The following is a 19,712-nucleotide window of genomic DNA, read 5'->3' on the forward strand; positions in this document are numbered from 1 at the left end:
GAGGGTAAAACTTACCAAAAGTGAAATCAGTAAGGAAGAGGAAGAAAGAAGGTGAAATCGACCACGCAAAGCCCACAAACCAAACCCTAGGTCTGAGAAACTGAAGATGAGGGGAAAAAAATGACCTGAAAAGTCGAGGGAGGGAGTTTTATATAAAATCGGTCCGCTCGAGCGTAGGAATGAACGCTCGAGCGTTATTCAAGGCAAGCTGACACCCGCTCGAGCTCGAATAAGGACGCTCGAGCGCAAAAATACCTCTCTCAGAACTGTAAAGCAAAGAGCAAACTACTGCAAGACGAAAAAATACGCTCGAGCGTACAAAGTTCCGCTCGAGCGGCATTTTTTTTTTTCATAAAAACAAAATACTCAATAACAAGAGGTGAGACCCGAAACAAAAGGAGAGGAGCACATTCAGCCAGAATTGAATACTAAGATGAGATAATCCGCAATTCATGAAGTCTGGAAACTTACAGTTGTGAAAACAAACTGACACTGAACATCATGAGCAAAGCAGATAAAAAATAATCAATGATCATAAGCTACATGAGAATGTACAACTCAAAATCCAACATGAGAGCGCACAAAAAAGTGTGTGTGTGTGCAATCCATGAGAGGTCACTGAGCTAGAGTTAATCCTAGTAGTGATCGGATGGCTGGACCTCCATCAAGAGTAACTCAACAAAACAGAGAAAAGTCAAACCACTAGGAATCACGGGGTATTTGTTGAGTAAATGCGGAGGCTCCCCCTCAATCAATGAGTCCCTCTTTTTTTTTTTTTTAACATTTTCTTTCTTGTGGGCACTCACTGGTGGCTTTCACGCTCAAGAGTATGGAAACCAAACCAGAGAAGAATGAAATCATAAAGGATGGCCTGGTTGGTGCCTCTGAGGTAGCCTTTTCCTAATGCCCGGACTTCAAGGAACTGAGGGAGAAACCGTGGAAGTGAAAACAGATGGTAGATGGTTAAGAGACTCAACATCACCCATGATATGCTAGTATCGGTCAATTCCACTGTAAAAGTATAAGAAACACTGTTAGTGGTCCATAGAGAACTTTGATCACATGTGCGGAAACCCCTGCAACAATTAATCTCAAGGATGTGTACAGAATGAGATCATGAGGTTAATGAGCATGGGCATTCAAAATGAGCTATGACCAATGACCAATGAGATCTTGTAAGCAGCATGAGTAGTGTACATAAAAAGTTAGATGCAAGTACAACAGATATCAATGACAATGAGATTATGACATCCAAGCATACAAGGCAAAACACTTACACCTACTCAAGTAACAAGTAACACTCTAGTGATCGAGCATGACACCCAAGGTCTTTCTAAGGAACTCAAACCGAAGAAGATCAAGGGGTTTTGTAAAAATATCAGCTTTTTGATGCTCAGTGGGAATATGCTCAAGAACAACAAGGCCTTTTTCCACTAACTCTCGAATAAAATGATGACGAATGTCAATGTGTTTGGTGCGAGAGTGTTGGACAGGATTTTTTGAGATATTTATGGCACTTGTGTTATCACAGAAAAGAGTAAGAGTGTTCTGTTCTATCCCATAATCATGAAGCATTTGCTTCATCCACAGCATTTGTGCACAACAACTCCCTGCAGCAATGTACTCAGCCTCAGCAGTCGAAAGAGAAATGGCATTTTGCTTTTTACTATGCCAGGAAACCAGATTATTCCCAAGGTAAAAACACCCCCCGGATGTACTTTTCCTATCATCAGCACACCCTGCCCAGTCGGCATCAGAAAAACCAGTAATCTCAGCTGTAGTATCAGTAGAAAACCAAACCCCATACCCCAAAGTCCCATTAACATATTTAATGATGCGTTTGATAGCAAGTAGATGAGACTCTTTAGGACTAGCCTGGTAACGGGCACAAACACCTACACTGAAAGCAATATCAGGACGACTGGCTGTGAGGTACAAAAGACTCCCTATCATACTCCTATAAAGGGTAGGATCAACATCAATACCAGAGGAATCTTTGGAGAGGTGAAGACTGGTGCTCATGGGAGTGCGTGCATGTTTGGCAGACCCAAGACCAAACTTAGACGCCAGATTTTTCGCATACTTAGACTGAGACACAAAAATACCTGAAGGAGACTGTTTAATTTGAAGACCCAAAAAATAAGACAACTCTCCCATCATGCTCATCTCAAATTCATGTGTCATGCAATCCGAAAAATATTTCACAAGATGTTCAGCAGTGGATCCAAACACAATATCATCAACATAAATCTGAGCAACAAGAATATGAGACTTAGTATGTTTCACAAATAAAGTCTTATCTACACTACCCCTTTGAAAATCATTATCAAGAAGAAAGGTAGTAAGCCTATCATACCAAGCTCGAGGGGCTTGTTTCAATCCATACAAAGCCTTGTCTAACTTGTAGACATGATTAGGACATTTAGGGTCCTCAAACCCTTTTGGTTGCTCAACATAAGCCTCTTCTCTCAAGTACCCATTCAGAAAGGCACTTTTCACATCTATTTGAAACAATTTAAAGCCAAGAAAACATGCAACACCAAGCAAAATACGAATAGATTCGAGACGTGCAACTGGGGCAAACGTCTCATCATAGTCAACACCCTCTACTTGTGTGTAGCCTTGAGCAACCAACCTTGCTTTATTCCTAACAACTGTACCATTCTCATCAGATTTATTTTTAAAGTCCACTTGGTACCTATCACATTCATGTCTCTAGGTCTGGGAACTAGAGTCCAAACTTTGTTACGTTCAAATTGACCTAATTCTTCATGCATAGCATTGACCCAACTATCATCTAGCAAGGCCTCTTTAAAATTCTTAGGTTCAATTAATGAAACATAACACATATGTGATACCTCATCCCGAATCTGTCTTCGGGTTTTCATACGATCCGAGACACTTCCAATCACCTGTTGAGCTGGATGATTCAGTTTCACCCTAGCTGATGGTTTAAGCTCAGGACTTGCGGTGACAGGGGCAACAGGAGTGATGTCCCTTGAAGCACTCTTTGGTCTTGACCTTACCTGTGAGGATGGTTCTGTAACCATTTCTTGTGATGGGTCCGCACCTTCTCCTTGATTTTGTGATTCCGTATCCAAGATTGGAGACTCATCATTATCATCCTCATTTATTGCTGGAGTAGGTGCACCTGTGTCATCTATAACCACATTGATAGATTCCATTAAAGATGAAGTTCGCAGGTTATAAACTCTAAAAGCCCTACTAGTGGTTGAATACCCTAGAAAAATACCTTCATCACTTCGGGAGTCAAATTTGCCCAAAGGCTCTCTATCTTTGAAGATGTAACACTTACTCCCAAAAGTTTTGAAGTATTTTACATTAGGTTTCAAACCCTTCCACAATTCATATGGAGTTTGTAAAGTGTCGGGCCTTAAATACACGCGATTTATGACATAAACAGCAGTATTTAAGGCTTCAGCCCAAAACTTTGGAGGAAGTTTCTTACTAAGGAGCATGACCCTAGCCATTTCTTGAACAACCCTGTTCTTCCTCTCAACAACTCCATTTTGTTGTGGAGTAATAGGTGCAGAAAATTCATGCTTAATTCCATGCATATCACAAAAATTCGAAAACGAACTATTTTCAAACTCACGACCATGATCGGTTCGGATTCTTATGATACGATCAATGGAAATACCTTGTTCATTTTGGATTTTAATGACTAAGGCCTGGAAAGTATCAAACGTATCAGATTTTTCCTTTAAAAAATTTACCCAAGAAAATCGAGTAAAATCATCAACAGTTAAAAAAATGTATCTTTTACCTCCGATGCTTTCAGTGCGAGTAGGACCCATTAAATCCATGTGAACCAATTCAAGAGGATGTTTGGTTGTAAAGCTGTTCACCATTTTATGATGGGCACGGGTTTGCTTTCCAAGTTGACATGGTCCACACACATGGCTCAAATTCTTACCCAGTTTAGGTATTCCCCTCACAAGCTCCTTGTTGGCTATCTTAGTTAGGTCTTTGAAATTCATGTGACCTAATCTTTGATGCCACAGGTCAATGTTACTAATGATGGCAGTGTGACAAGTGAGATCATTAGTAGTAACAATCCCATAGCAGTTATCAGATGTGCGAACCCCATGTAAGACAGTATTTCCTTTTTTATCCAAAATTTCACATTTATTTTTTGAAAACAATACTTCATGATGGGAATCACACATTTGACTAATGCTCAAAAGATTTGCTTTAAGAGCATCAACTAGTAGAACATTATCTAGCTTGGGAAGACCAGCAACACTTATAGAGCCCTTACCCATGACTCTCGAAGTGCCGCCATCTCCAAAGGTAACAATTCCTCCTTCATATTTTTCAAGGGAGGTGAAGTAGGATTTGTTACCGGACATATGACGAGAACACCCACTATCAAGATACCACATGTGTAAATCACGTGCTTTTAGAGTAGTGTGAACAACTAAACAAGTCAAATCATTTTTTCTCACCCAAATCTTTTTAGTCTTGGTATTCCGCCTAGACATGTAAGGTTGTCTCCTAGTCCAAAAAGTATTTGAATTTCTATCCTTTTGAGACACCTTACCAAACAATTCATAACAATAAGGATGAATGTGGCCATACCTACCACAGTGATGACAAATAAAAATCGGTTTTACCTCCTTTTTGTTGATCTTACCAGCTTTAGGTAGATGAAGAGAGAGATCAGCCTGGTCTACCTTCAATTTTCCGTTTGCTTGAGTCTTCTTGTCATGTGAAGTAGAGGCCTGTCCCTTGTGAGCTGTTGCACCATAGCCTAACCCGCTTTTGTCGCAACCCATTTGTTGAGACCCGAGGATGTCTTCTAAAGATTTGGAACCTTTGTTCCACATGGCAATAGTGGCTCTAGCAACACGGAGCTCTTCATCCTTTTGACAGACTATTTCTTCCAATCTGGCTTGTGACAGCTCAAGACTTTCAAGCTTTTCTTCATATGTGGAATACACCTTCAGAAGTTCATTCCTTTCATTTCACAGGATAATAGTTTTCCACATAAGTCTTGCCTGTCACTCGAGATCTTGACGATATTCAGCTTTGCTGCTACAAGTTCTCCTTTCAACCTGACATTCTCACTCTCACATGTTTTGAGCTTGAGAGAGAGTTTGTCGTTGAGTTTGGACAAATTCAGAGATTCCTCGTACAGCTTTTCGTAAGCTTGTTGTAGTTCATCGCCATTGATCTCATCATTGTCATCAGATGTTTCATCATCCTCTTTTTGCTCTTCATTCTCCTTTGCCTCTTCCAATCTAGCAACTAAGACTGAAAAGTTGCTGGATGGTGGTGAATGTGAATTTCCTCCTTCATGGAATTGGCTCAAAATTTCCCATGCCTCTTTAGCCTTTGTGCAACGAACAACCCGTTGCTGTTCTTCAGCAGAAATTGCTCTACGAATAGTGATAAGGGCTCTCAGATTGCTCGGATTGTCAGCACTTTCTGTATCTTCTTCAATGGCCTGCCAGCCTTCTGGATCAAAGGCTCTCAGAAAAGCCCTCATTCTGATCTTCCAAAATAGGTAGTTGCTCCCGTCAAAGGTGGGAGGAAGATGCAAGTTCTGACCACGAGCTAACTCTGTTGGCTTTGGAGGAGGTGGTGTGAAAGTAGACCAAAATGCCATGAAAGCACTATCCCCGTCTTCTCCAGATTCAGGTTCTTCGGGTTCTTGCTCTGACCCGCTTTCATCATCCCAAGTTACAGTGTAAACTTTCTTTCGATTCTTTTTCGAAGGGTATTCAAGGGCAATGTGACCAAACCCTTGACATTCATAGCACTTGACCCCTTGCCCCTTTACAATCTTCTTTTCAGTTTTTGGAGCAAGTTTTGGTGGAAAAGTTTTGGGTTTTTCATTACTCTTGTCTTTAGAAATAGGGTCTCTGAAATTAGGCTTCTTTTTCTTCAAAATTTTTTTAAATTGTTTAGTAAACATAGCCGTCATCTCAGACTCTAAATCAAATTCAACCTCCGGAGTTTTTGCAGACTCATGAGCACTAGTGAAAGCCATACTTTCTTTTTGTTTTTTCTTTGAAATTTGGTGGGCTTCATAAGTCTGCAAGTTTCCAACCAATTGATCAAGCTTGAGGGTATCAACATCCTGAGCCTCCTCAATGGCTGTCACTTTTGGTTGGAACCTCTCGAGTAATGACCTCAAAATTTTTCCAACAATTTTAGCTTCCGGGATTTTTTCCCCGAGTGTGAAACAGGAATTCACGATATCACTAAGTTTTGCATAGAAATCATCAAACGTCTCCTCATCATGCATAAAAAGGGTTTCAAAGGATGAGGTGAGACGTTGAAGTTTTGACTTTTTGACAGAAGTAGTACCTTCGTGAATTGTTTCAAGAATGTCCCAAGCCTCTTTTGCTACCTCACACGTGCAGATACGACGAAATTCTTCAGGTGTGACGGAGCAAAACAGGGAATTGAGAGCCTTACTGTTCCAACTCGAGTTTTGGTAATCAGTAGTGTCCCATTTATCAAGGGGTTTAGGAATATCAACACCATCAATGGTGATAGTAGGTTCACTCCATCCATAGATTACGCTGTGCCAAACTTTGTCATCGATGGATTTTAAAAATGCTCTCATACAAGCTTTCCAATAAGAATAGTTTGTACCATCGAGTAAAGGAGGTCTATGGGTCGAGTTACCTTCACGAATAGAATCCATATCACTAGTCACACAAAATCACACTCCTATATTTTTTAAAAAAAGAGTGACCTGCTCTGATACCAATTGAAAATCCTAAGTGATTCGTGATTAGCTCAAGATTCAAATATTCCAAATCCCAAAAAATCAAAACACACAATCTAAATCAACAAGCACTTACGAAAGTGATTTAGATTGTTTGTTTTTCAGAATAAATAATAAATCGACACAAACGATTTTAACGTGGAAAAAACCACAATTGGACACCTCCAACTGTGATTAAAAAACCACGGGCGAAACGCCACTAATCAATCCACTACTGAAGTAAAAAAGATTACAAAGATAACATACAAATTACCCAACTCAGTCAATTTGTCTTTGAATCTTCTGTAACTCTTTCTCCACAACTTCTTCTCGGAACTGATCAATCCTGAAGTTGATTCCACAACCTCACTTGTCGAATTAACGACTACGTATAGAATCAAACGCCTTTTGAACCTATACGCTTGAATCTTCGGAATCCACCGAAGAGAACTCTCTCTTGAATTTAAAATAACCAACTCCTTGATGTATGTATTTTAGATCATGAGTGAAGAACTCTTCTCAAAACATCAAGGAAAACTCATCAAAACTTCAGAAGAACACCCCAAACAAAACCCTAGGACTTTTGAATAAGATCTAGGAAAAGTAGTCCTAAAAACAACCTAAAAGATATAAATAGGAATCCTGAATCCGCGATCTCCGCTCGAGCGCCCAACATCCCGCTCGAGCGGCTTCAACAAAATACGCGTGTGGTAACACAGATCCGCTCGAGCGCTGTATAACCTGCTCGAGCGCAAAATTACGCACTCCAGTACTTTTACAGACCTGTCAAAATACTGAGAGACCACAAACTCCGCTCGAGCGACAATGTCCCCGCTCGAGCGGGAAGAACAAAAACAAAGAAAATAAACAACTTTAACAACACAAGGTTTTGTATCCGGATTTGACAATCAAGGGACCTAACATCTCCAACAATTACGTAACGAACCAAAGCACACAAAAACACCAAAACTCCAAAACTAAATCAACGAAAAAATAGGAAACGTGTTACACAGTGTGTATATATATATATAAGGGCATAATAGTCTAGGTAAAAATATAAAATTAGTAAAATAGACCTTATGGAATAAAAAGAAAAGTATATGAGACTAATCAGGTTATAATATTCTTTTGTGGACCTAATGGATTATAACAACTCTAAAATGGATTTATCAATAAAAATCCCTATTTGTAAACTAATAATTTAAATTGAAATATAAAATATGAAACAAGTAGTTTAGTGACGAATTTTTTCGTCATCTGTACTTGTTATTATGACAAAGTGATTATTCGTCACTAATAAATATTTTTTGTGACAAAATTTATTGCAGCTTATATATGAAAGTTTTCATTGATTTTGTTGTTTGGTGACCAAAAATTTCGTCATGTATATAAATTTATGTTACGAAATATATTTCGTCACCCATATAACTTTTGGAGATGATGGAGATGAAAATTTTCGTCAACTTTGCATCTTGCTGTGACAAAATTATTTCCTTATCAATGATCAACATATGTGACAAATTTATTCGTCAACTAAAGTTATAAATATCGTATTAAATAACTATTTAGTGACGAAAATGAGGATTTTTAGCGACAAATTGTTGTTTTATTGGTGATAAAAAATTTCATCATTGAAGTAATTTTATTGGTGACAAAATTATTTTTTGTCACCGTGGTTTTTACTGACAAATATTCAATGATGAAACCGGTGAGGAAAATATTTCCTCACAAATATCTATAGTGACGAAATTAATTCTTTGGAGACAAAAAAATTCGTTATTCAAGACAGACTTGTAGTATGCGAATCTAACTTGAATTGTGCCTATGTAAAAGAGTTTCTAATCTTGAGGCCTTCATGTTAGCCACTTCGTTGACTATGCATAGAGATCGAGGTGCTTGGTCAACTTGCGGGGGGTCCAAGGGGCAACGCCCCATGGTGGGTTCGGTGCAGCGCCATGGTGAGGTCGAGGGGCAGCGCCCTTGAAGCAAAAAACAAAAATGTAATCAAAGTTGTTTAACCGTTCAAGCAGTCATTTGTGCACTCGAGCGGAGAAAATGATCATCCAGTACCTTTGCAGAGCGCTTGAACTTCTAGGAAGAAAGTTTTACCGCTCGAGCGGTGAGAGTTGAGCTCGAGCAATTGACCTATATGTTTCGCACCACCTTTAGTTACACCACTCGAGCGGTCTTCGCGGCTCTGTTTTCTATAACGTGCATCATTCACTATTTTTAGGGTTGAAACCATCCAAAATCTTAGAGAGAAAGAAAAGACAAAATGTTTTCTATTGGAAGCTGTTTTATATGAGTTTCTTTTATAGAAAGTGATCAATTGATCAACAAACTAGAGATTATCTAACATTAAGAGTTGTTCTTATTATTTCATTCACAAAAAAGAGAGGTGTCCTTCGGTAGATTTCGAGGAGTTTGGGCCTGAAGTTTGGGTGAATTTCAGAGTGGCTCATCATCGTGGATTTGACATCAACGTTGTGGATTCAATGTTGGACAAGACAATTCCAAGGTGAAGACGGTGATAGAAGAGGCACATCGGGTTTGGTTCAATTCAAGCATGGATTCGCTAAGTAATTGAGAGTACTCTTGTATAATTCTTTTTTGTCTTCTTAGTAGATTGTTTTGTAGTTTTGACCTGTGGTTTTTATCACAATTGGAGGTGCTCCAATTGTGATTTTTTCCACGTTAAATTATTGTGCCGATTTGTCTTGATTGTTTGATTGGAATTGTTATTTATTATTTTAAATTAAAATATAATCATGAATCAATATCTCGAAAATTTTTAGATTTATCAATTTGAAATAGAGGATTCTTGAGAAGCAAACAAGAATAATATTATCATCAACTGAATGACAACATAAGAAATCTTATTTTTACACTTCTAAATGATATGTTTAGCATAAAATCAATTTTTATTTCACCACCATTAACAAAAATATTTATTATTCCTAACCAATAGGGGTGCAACTTTGCCGGATTTAATCTGAGTAACCCGAGCCAAACCCAAATTTTTTTAAAGCTTGTGCAACATATTTTTGAATTAAGTATGGGTTTGGACAAAAATTCCAAACAATTCAACCAACCCGAATACCGAATTGTATGTATAAATATATAAAAATATTAAATATACATATAAATTATTAGCAGTTAAAATAATTTCAATCGTTAGATCATATTCACTATATATATATATTATATACAAAAATAACACAAGATAAAATTTTACCCTTTTCTTTTCTCACTCAAAAATGGTAAAGATCACAGCAGCGGCACATCATTTCCTCAATTATCATCTCACATCATATAAATTATTTGTTTTGATATTATTAATATTTTACCCCAAATAATTCTAACAAATTAATCAACCAAACTGGGAAAACCAAAAAACAAAACAAAAAAACCACTGAATTTATGGACAATTCCAGCAAAGCTGTCATAATTCATAATCTTAGACCACAAGACTTAAAATTAAATGTGTGTAACATAGAATTAGTCTTTGTTCATACATCGGCAACAATGAAACAGACACAGAAAACTATATCAAAAAACCATATGTAAGTGAACCTTTGGCTCTTGACAGTCTTTTATTGTGCCACTTTCTTCAAGTGAAAACATTATACAGAAATCTCCATATGGAAATTCCTTGATGTGTTCAGTGCTTCTCAAAACCAGAGTTAGTGACTTGTATCTATGTATGCAAAAGTAGTTTCATTTCCAGGAAGCTATAGTTCTGAGTCTTGGACTCCAGTGTTCAGCACAAAGCTTGGAAATGCCAGTGTTATTTCCCTGAAATATGGTAACCACACAGTCAAAAATCTCACAATAACTACCACACGCTAAACAATTTGTCGCAGTTAAATGAGAAGTAAACCGAGCACAGTAGAAATTAAAAGAGTGCAGTTACCAGTTCAATATACTTTTTTGGTCAACTACACTTTTTTACCCTAATAGTTTGCTACCCAAGTTTCACTTTAGTTCTTATTATTTCAATTTAAACATATGTCAATAATCCTAGACTTTAAGTTCATCATTCTGTTCAAATTGGATGTTAAAATTCATAATTTTTTTAACATAGTGTTACTCACATGAAGAGTACATGTAGGAAAAATTGACAGTCCTATGTGTGTATATATATATATATTATTATTTCTTCCAAAGGACTATGATAGGACTTTTTTTGGGCTGTTGAAAAAATGTTTAATCATGATTTTTATAGAATTATATATAACTCACGTCAAATATGGAACAGTCATGTTTTTTAGTATAGATGGATGCCTTGCTACCAATTCCTTCCACTCTTCTGGATCAATCCTCCCATCTCCTTTCAAATCTGCTTCCATGATTGTCTGCAAGAAGATGATCACAGAGTTTTAATATAGCTAGCTAGAAGGTTAAATCAACAACTCAGAGAGAGTGTGATTATTCATTCACCTTATCAACAATTGCTTCAACCGCATCATTAGAAAGTGTCAAATCCAATTCGTTCAGAAGAGCCAATACCAACTCCTTCAACTTCAAGGTTATAAAAAAAAAAAATTACATTTATTTTTGCAATTAAAATATATGGGTGATTATAACATTGTGAGCTAGTATAGATTAGACCAATACATGCATTATATAGTTTCAAGCAAAGGCTTCGTCCGCTTATTACTCTAATATTTTTTCCAATAACCAGTATATAGGAATAAACAAAATGCATATTCCAAAACATATCATGTTACTGACTTCCTGTAAAAGGGAAACCTAGAGAGGGTTGTGCAAGATGTTAACAACCTAGTAAATTTAAATGTCCAGCATGGGTGGACACAGCTTGAGTGTTGTATATCATTGAAAAATTATGTATTGAGAAAGGGGAAATAGCACATAAAAAAGGTAATTTTTACCGGAAATAGGAAAAGATAATTTAGCTAGCCAAAGAAAGCAGTTTCTGAGAATTATAAGAGATAAATTGCGATAAATGTTTTCAAGACATTCACCTCATCACGCTCTATGTAGCCAGTGCACCTTAGATCATACAATCTGAATACAACTGCAATAAAATTCCTCCCAAAGTTAGTGGTGGTGCATTTGGGGGGAAAATCTTCTAGAGATGACACAGTAGTACATATGGGAACAAGAAGACATATCATCATTATATGAAATAAAATTAGACAAAAAGAAGAAGAAAAAAGCTGAAATAAGAGACTCTGTCATGGCTGTCTTACATGCAACTTTTTCTGCTTCAGGAGCATTTGGGTGGAAGATGCTTAATGATCTAACAAATTCTCCAAATTCAATAACCCCATTCTGCTTAAGGTCAAACAAATCGAATAACTGCAACAAATTGAAACAAAAATTGTGAATGACTTTAGCTTGCTGAATACTCGTATGGTAAGGATCCATAACATAATGGTGACCTTCAAGAGTTTTGTTTTATCATTCGTATGTGGCCAGATGAGCTAAATGGTATATAACGCTTTATTCCCTTTATTCCCTTAAACTACCAAGTTGAAGACAACTTTAAGACATAAAGACACCTTGCAAAATGCTTTAAAGCATAAAAACATCATGAAGCATATTTATTTGTTGCTGCTGCTTATCTCCTAAGGGTTGACAATTACGTTAAGCTAATGATTTTGCATAGATTCTCCTTTATATATTCACAAAAAAGGAGGGGGGAAAAAAGTTTGCTTCCATATATAACTAATAAAATTACATATTAAAATTTACTTATATAGATAGCAAAATCCAGTTTATAATAAAGAAAAAGACCAAAACCAAACTAAAATATCAAATAAAAATTGAACAAATTGTAGCACAGTATCACTTAACTCTCCTTGCACTTTTAGTCACAAAATTGTATAATCTATCATATCATTTTCAATGAATAACATTGCTAATCTATTTAATGTTTCTTGTGACATGGTTAACTGAATATAAGATTTTACCAACTTTAACTTTGAAGAACTATTGTCCCCAAAAGAAACTGTGACTGGTATAGCCAACAATATTCATTCGGGACCATTGCTTTGGATTGGGCCCTTTTTTATTTGAGGTTTAATAAGCAAACAAAAACATTTCTCGGCCCTAAATTTCAACAAAAAGTTGGGGGGTCCTAGATGGAGGCCTTGCCTGCCTATGCCTAGGGTCAGCCCTCCTCTTAATGAGAAATACCATAAGATAAGATACTTAGAAAAAAATATATATATTAAAATGATTAAAGAAGCCAGGATGTATATACGGACTCTGTCTGCCAAGAGACTTTGCTTGCTGCCGTTGTCGAAGAGTGCAAGTTGGAACTCTTCCTGTTCACGAAATTTCAAAAAGATAGAAATAATTAAGCACTTGGTGCATAGAACTTATCAGTGACCAATTAAAGAGCCAAAAATCCTAACTAACTTAGTAGAAAAACAAATCACAATATCCAGAATCTGGAACTTGAACTAGGTGATATAAAAGCATAAATCACAAACTTCATATCAAGAACTGCACTAAAGATACCTTGTGAATAAGACCATCGTCAATTATAGAACTGCTTAGTTTGTTGTATAGATCATGCAAAGCCTCTACTTCATTTACAGTAACTGCCAAATAAACGAAAGTGCCTTAGTTTTAGATGTCTTTTGGGTCAATTTAAGTTATCTACTAAGAAGAGGTTTAGCAAACTTGAGCTTCTATACTCACAAGTTGTTTCAGAAGCAAGAATGGCATGATCTCCAGACCCCGGTTTATGTACAGCTTTCTTCAACCGAAAGCAGCCCAAGAAAGAACGCATAATTCAATTGAAGATTTGTGAATCTGGGAAGTATAAGCCAACAGTGCTATTCAAGTGCATGCTCCTGTAATAAGAGGTGAAGAAAATGCATTACAATCTTTGAAAACGGGCCTCAAATTTGTGAACTGTTATCCTAATAATTAAATATTCAGTTGGAATTGCAATTGCCAGCAAGAACGAACAAATTCATATATTTCATGAAATTAATAATATTTTCCACAGTTGACTACAGCAATCAAAAGAATACTAAAGTAGCTAACTATGGGAATACATAACGAAGCGAATCATGAAAATATGAAGGTTTGTCAATCATAAAGCAATCACCCATTTTGTAAAGAGATAACAATTAATTCTATTCAAGCAACCTGTTCTATAGTGTAACAAACTTTTTAAAATTCAGCTGAATTGTGGTTCAACATGAGTTTTTTTTTTTTTTTGGACATAAAGGAAAATAAAAGCAACTCTCTCATATTGCTGCCCAATCACTTGTCTGGATAGGTTACCAGGAGGAAAATGAAGAGAAACCAAAATCACTTAAGAGCCACTTTTTGAATTTGGAGAGATTGGGGAGGAAAGAAATGAGGATTAGTAAGTGCCTGTTTTGCCCCTCTCATTCACAAAACACAAATTTATTATCTTTTTTTTTTTTTTTTTCTTTTGCCCCACTCCTTCCTTTTCTTTTGTCTCATAAACTATCAAAACAAAAAGGAAGGATACTACTCTTCTTTCTTTTCCTCTCTCCTAGTTTTCCAAACAGACTCTAAATGTAATGTTTTCTAGCATGCATTGTGCACTGATCTAGAGCCTCTCAACAGGAGAAACAATACAAAGAAAAGTGAGAGATTTCAAAAGGAGCACCATCGCACCTTTTGGAGGTTTAGGAAGCTCATAGGCACACAAGTACCATTCAAAACATTAGTAGCACTTTCAAGAGAAAAATACAAAAACTATCTGTCTTTCTATCTGATGCATTCCTCGAATGCTCGGCAACACTAGCATTCTAAATGGATACACGATGTTTCAAGCATCAAATTACATTCAAGGGGCAAGAAAGTTGAGATACAATGACTGTAAAATTCTCTAACAAAACAGAAATTCAAAATCACCCCTATGAAATATGTAAATGTAATCAAAGTAAAAATTATAAATAAAAAAAGGAAAACGGAGGGCGAACAAACTTTTTCATATTAATTTCAAGTAAAACACATATAGCAAAGGGAAAGGGGGCAAAAAAAACTATAGGAGTACAAATTATCCTGCACCCAATTTTCCAAATGAATATTATTCTGCCAAATTGATATAGAACTAGAGATATGAGAAATCTAGGTGGGTCAGCTATGTATTTTGATCTTGAATTTGCACAAGAAAAAAAAAGGGTCCACAAATCAAAGACACAAACACAGCACAATTTTTTAACGGTGATCTGTTGCAGCTTAAGTGAATCTTGCTTAAATGTTATGTATGCCAAAAGAGGAGCATTTAGGACCCAAATACATGGTAGAAGCAATGAAAAATGGCACTTTTTTCAACTTTTCAGGTGTCTGCTAAATCTAATACCAATGCTAATAACTGTATTATTAACCTTTACATAACCAAGAAAGCTTCAATTTAAACAGTTATTAGCAACAGAAAGAACTGTCAAACCAAAAGCATATTACATACAATGGGTTTTTAAAGCTATCTATGAACATAACACCATAATCATACTAACCAGAGATGAATGAGTTGATGGGTCTTGATGATGATGTGAACAGAGAGAGATTGTTGTTGTTGTTGTTGTTGTTGTTGTTGTTGTTGTTTGCTGTGAGACTAGCAGAAATAGTCATGGTTTGAAAATGTTGGGTATTGACAAAGCCAGTTCATTTCCTTATAGTCGCTTTCTGTAGTCGAATATATTCCTGAATCCGCTACAATTATTGAGCAAAAATATTGCTTATAAATGTTCTGTTCGTGTACTGTAGAAGTAATGCAATTTTAAATGTTTAAATATTACATTGAGATTTGCGTCAGGACTGGGAAAAAAAAAAAAAAAAATTCAAAAAAATGATCTGATTGCGCACGAATTCCTCTTTGAATTTTCTCCTTGACTCTTTATTTGATGGGTCATTGGATCTATTTTTTTGGCCAAATTTCGATGATTTGAATAGTTTATATTTTAAAATTTGTCATGTATATCGTACCCGTAAATCAAATTGATCGAATATGAAAAGAACTAAAAATTATTTATTAAAAAAATTTAATAAACAGTTTTATTGTTTAATAAAACTTTTAGTTTATGTAATTTTTGATATTCGATCGATTTGATTTTTTGTAAGTATGATACACATGACAAATTTTAAATGTAAACAGTTTAAATTATCAAAATTAGACCCAAAAGTCAATCCAATAACCCATTAAATAGGAAGTTAAGTAGGGAAAGGAGAAAATCGTTGCTCGAGCTGATTAGGCTGACTTGTACAGTTTCTCTTAGTGTAATATATTTCACCACAGTAGGACAGATTAAAGAATATAAAAATATGCAGATTATATGTAATTTTATGATAACTGCAAGATTTGTGTAAAAAAGAAATTCTGTCACACTACTGGAAGGTAATTCTCCCTTTCTTCAATTCATGATTCGGTTTTTGAAATAAGTGAATTGCACTTTATGATTTATTCTATAATTTATAATTATGAATTTAATTTTAAATGAATCAAATCATTTATACCACCGCTAAATTAAATATCGATAAATTTAGTTTTCTTAATTGATCTCAAATGTTTGATTTAAATTTTTCAAAAATTGCATTTTTTTTTTTTGCATTTTTTATTTTTAATGAATATTTTAAAAATTTTAAGCAATTTTTTATTTTTTTAGATACATCTTACTTAGATGTATCTAAAAAGTAAAATATTTAAAAAAATGTTTTAAAAAATCAATAAATACATAAGAATACAAAAAATATACTAAATTTTCATATTTTTTTTATATTTTTGATATTTAGTGAATTTTTTAAAGATTTTTTTCACAAATATTATACTTTTTAGGTATATTTATATTAGGTATATTTAAAAAAAAATTAAAAAAATGCTTAGAATATTAAAAAAATTAAATGAAAACCAAAAAATATGAAAAACAAAAAATTTCAGGTAGCGTTTGGTAAAGTTTTAGAATTATGATTTGAGAATAGAATTATATTTTGAGTTTGTGAGTTTTGAAATTATGATTTGATTGTGAAAAATTTGTTTGATTATGAGTTTTGAAAAGAGTTTTGAATTGAGTTTGAAATTTTTGATGTGGCATATGATATTTGATTAAAAAACTTACAACCCATAACCAAACACACAACTCAAAATTCTATTCAAAGCTCATAAAAATTTTTAAAAAAATCGAAAATATTTTTTATTTAAAATATAAAAATAACAGGTGTCAAAAAAAAAAAAAACGAATACTGTTCCGGTCAATCGGCCTGCCAGAAGTTTGGGCGGATGACCGGGTAGACATATTTCAACAATGGGTGTGGAATCAATTTTTGAAAACTCTCACCGAACACCACACTCAAACCAATGGATGAAATTAAATTTACAAAACTCTACCAAACAGAGTTTTAATTTTTTAAAAAGTGAATTCTGAAACTTCAAACCAAACCAACTGAATACTTTCAAAGTTGACTTTTTATTTGTATTTTTAAATTTTTAAATCTAGAATTGACAAGTTTGGTAATTTATTTTAGTGTTATATACACCCAGTCAATGGGTATTAAAAGTAAAAATTATAAATAAAAAGAGGAAAAAGGACGGGGAAGAAATTTTTTCATATTAATTTCAACTAAAACACATAGAGCAAAGGGAAAGGGAGCAAACACTATTGGAGTACAAATTATCCTGCACCCAATTTTCCAAATGAATATTATTTTGCCAAATTGATATAGAACTAGAGATATGAGAAATCTAGGTAGGTCAACTATGTGTTTGATCTTGAATTTGCAGAAGAAAAAAAAAAGGGGTCCACAAATCAAAGACAAAAACACAGCACAATTTTTTAACAGTGATCTGTTGCATTTTGGTGGAGAAGGGATACTATTGTAGCAGTTACTGTTGTATCATTTGTGGGAAATTGTCTAGATTGTTTTTCGATCATTTGAATAGTTTATATTATAGGGTTCGTCGAGTAGATTATCTATACAAAAAATCAAATTAATTGAATATACCCAAAGTACATTTGTTTTTATAAAAACTAACGGCTAACATAACATTTATAAATTTTTAAAAATAATTAGGACCTAATCATGGGTTATGAATATCTAATTAACTTGATTTTCTACATGAATAATAGGGGTACGGTTGTGCCTAAGGAACAACAGTAATTGTTGCGCCCTTTGTGGGAGGTTGTCTCGAATGTTTTTCGATGATCTGAATCGTTTGTATTGTAGGGTTTGTCAAGTAGATTATCCATACAAAAAATCAAATTGATTGAATATCTATAACCCTATACCCAAAGCACATTTGTTTTTATAAAATTTAAGGGTTAACATAACTTTTATAAATTTTTAAAAATAATTAGGCCCTAATCATGGGGTTATGAATATCCGATTAACTTGATTTTCTATAAGCATAATAGTCTGAACAAACCATATAATATGAACGGTTCAGATTATCGAAAAACACTCGAGACAATCACCCACAAAGGGACTGTTGTGCCTTAGACACAGCAATACCCCTTCTCATTGGTGTTGGCTGAGGGATTTGGAAAGGGAAATAAAAAATGTAGGTGAAATGTAAATAAAATAAACATATATTTCACTTAGTTTCACACATCTTTTTATTTTTCCTTTCCCTTTTCAAATCTCTCCTTAAATCCTCCAACTAAATACATGAATCTTGCTTAAATGTTGGGGGTGTTTGGGAATCCAAAGTTGAGGCTAAAATAACCTCAAGTACAAAAAAAGCCAAATAGCCTACTAAACTAATAATTTATATTTATAAAAAAAAAAAAAAAAAACAAAAAACCAATGCAGCTGGCAGTGGGTAGGGCCAGCGTAGTCCCACAGGCCGAAATGACACTTTTGCCTCTATAGGCCAATTTTGGAAAAAGTAAATGACAAATTTGTTATTTCAACCTCAAATAATATTTCAAACATATTTTTCAATACAACAACTCAAATAAAAATCTATTCTATCTTCTCAAATACAAAAACTAAAATAGCCTACTAAAATAATAAAAAAAATCCAAAAACCTCTAAAAAAAACCACTTCCCAAACACTCGCATTATGTATGCCAAAAGAGAAGCATGTAGGACCAAATACATAGTAGAAGCAATGAAAAATAGCACTTTTTTTTAATTTTCTTTAATAACTGTATTTGTTAACCTTTACATAAGCAAGAAAGCTTCAATTTAAACAGTTATTAGCAACAGAAAGAACTGTCAAACCAAAAGCATATTACATACAATGGGTTTTTAAAGCTATCTATGAACATAACACCATAATTATACTAACCAGAGATGAATTAGTTGATGGGTTTTGATGATGATGTGAACAGAAAGAGGTTGTTGTTGTTGGTATTGTTGTTTGCTGTGAGAGTAGCAGAAGAAATAGTCATGGTTTGAAAATGTTAGGTATTGACAAAGCCAGTTCATTTCCTTATACTCTCTTTCTGTAGTCGTATATTCTTGAATCCACTATAAAAGTCTTTTCGTGTACTTTAAAGTCATTCGCTAATGCAATTTTAATAAATGTTTAAATACTACATTGAGATTTGCGTCAGGACTGAAAAAAGAAAACGAAAATGCATGAGACCCCAGTGAGGGTGCTGGGGGTCATGCGATTGGTAAAAAAAACAAAATTTTTTTTTTTTTTTTTTTCATCCATTGCCAGCCCCTCACGTAGAGGTAGGGGGTGCTGGGGGTGCTTTCCAGCTGGGGTCTCCAGCAGGACTCAAAAAAAAATAAAAAAAATGATCTGATTACACTGGCTTGTCCAGTTTCAACACAGTAATACAAAAAACAAACAGCAAGATTAATGTTTTATAGCTCGAAATTTTTTCCCCCCGAATCTCCCGAATGCCTAAAACGACATCATTTTGGGCATTTTTTTTTCTTCTTTTTTTTCTTCCATTTTCCAATAGTTTTTCCATTTTCCATTTTTGTCATAGAGAGGAAGAGGGAGAGAAAGAGAGAAGAAGAGGGGAAGAGAGAAAGAGAAGAGAGGTTCACCGATCGCCGATCG

The 19,712-nt window shown here is 34.8% G+C and overlaps 1 protein-coding gene across 2 annotated transcripts; it reads right to left on the minus strand.

Annotated features, from left to right (window-relative positions):
• Positions 1 to 10,136: 10,136 nt before the first annotated feature.
• LOC114274187 (calcineurin B-like protein 7) lies at positions 10,137 to 15,462 on the minus strand. 2 transcript variants are annotated; one of them, XM_082902652.1, is made up of 9 exons: positions 15,217 to 15,462; positions 13,415 to 13,569; positions 13,232 to 13,314; positions 12,976 to 13,035; positions 11,956 to 12,064; positions 11,728 to 11,780; positions 11,183 to 11,263; positions 10,985 to 11,097; positions 10,137 to 10,537 (listed from the first exon to the last, which is right to left on the minus strand). In XM_082902652.1, exons 2-9 carry the CDS (start codon positions 13,503 to 13,505, stop codon positions 10,474 to 10,476), a joined length of 654 nt encoding a protein of 217 aa, XP_082758778.1. In that variant the 5' UTR covers positions 13,506 to 13,569; positions 15,217 to 15,462; the 3' UTR covers positions 10,137 to 10,473. The 2 variants fall into 2 exon arrangements, with proteins under 2 accessions (XP_082758778.1, XP_082758779.1); XM_082902653.1 differs by lacking the exon at positions 11,183 to 11,263 and having other exon boundaries at positions 15,217 to 15,352.
• Between the last annotated feature and the right edge of the window lie 4,250 nt (positions 15,463 to 19,712).

Source organism: Camellia sinensis, chromosome 13 (genome assembly GCF_055761805.1).
Source record: "Camellia sinensis isolate YWXY chromosome 13, ASM5576180v1, whole genome shotgun sequence".
In the NCBI taxonomy this organism is placed as follows: Eukaryota; Viridiplantae; Streptophyta; class Magnoliopsida; order Ericales; family Theaceae; genus Camellia; species Camellia sinensis.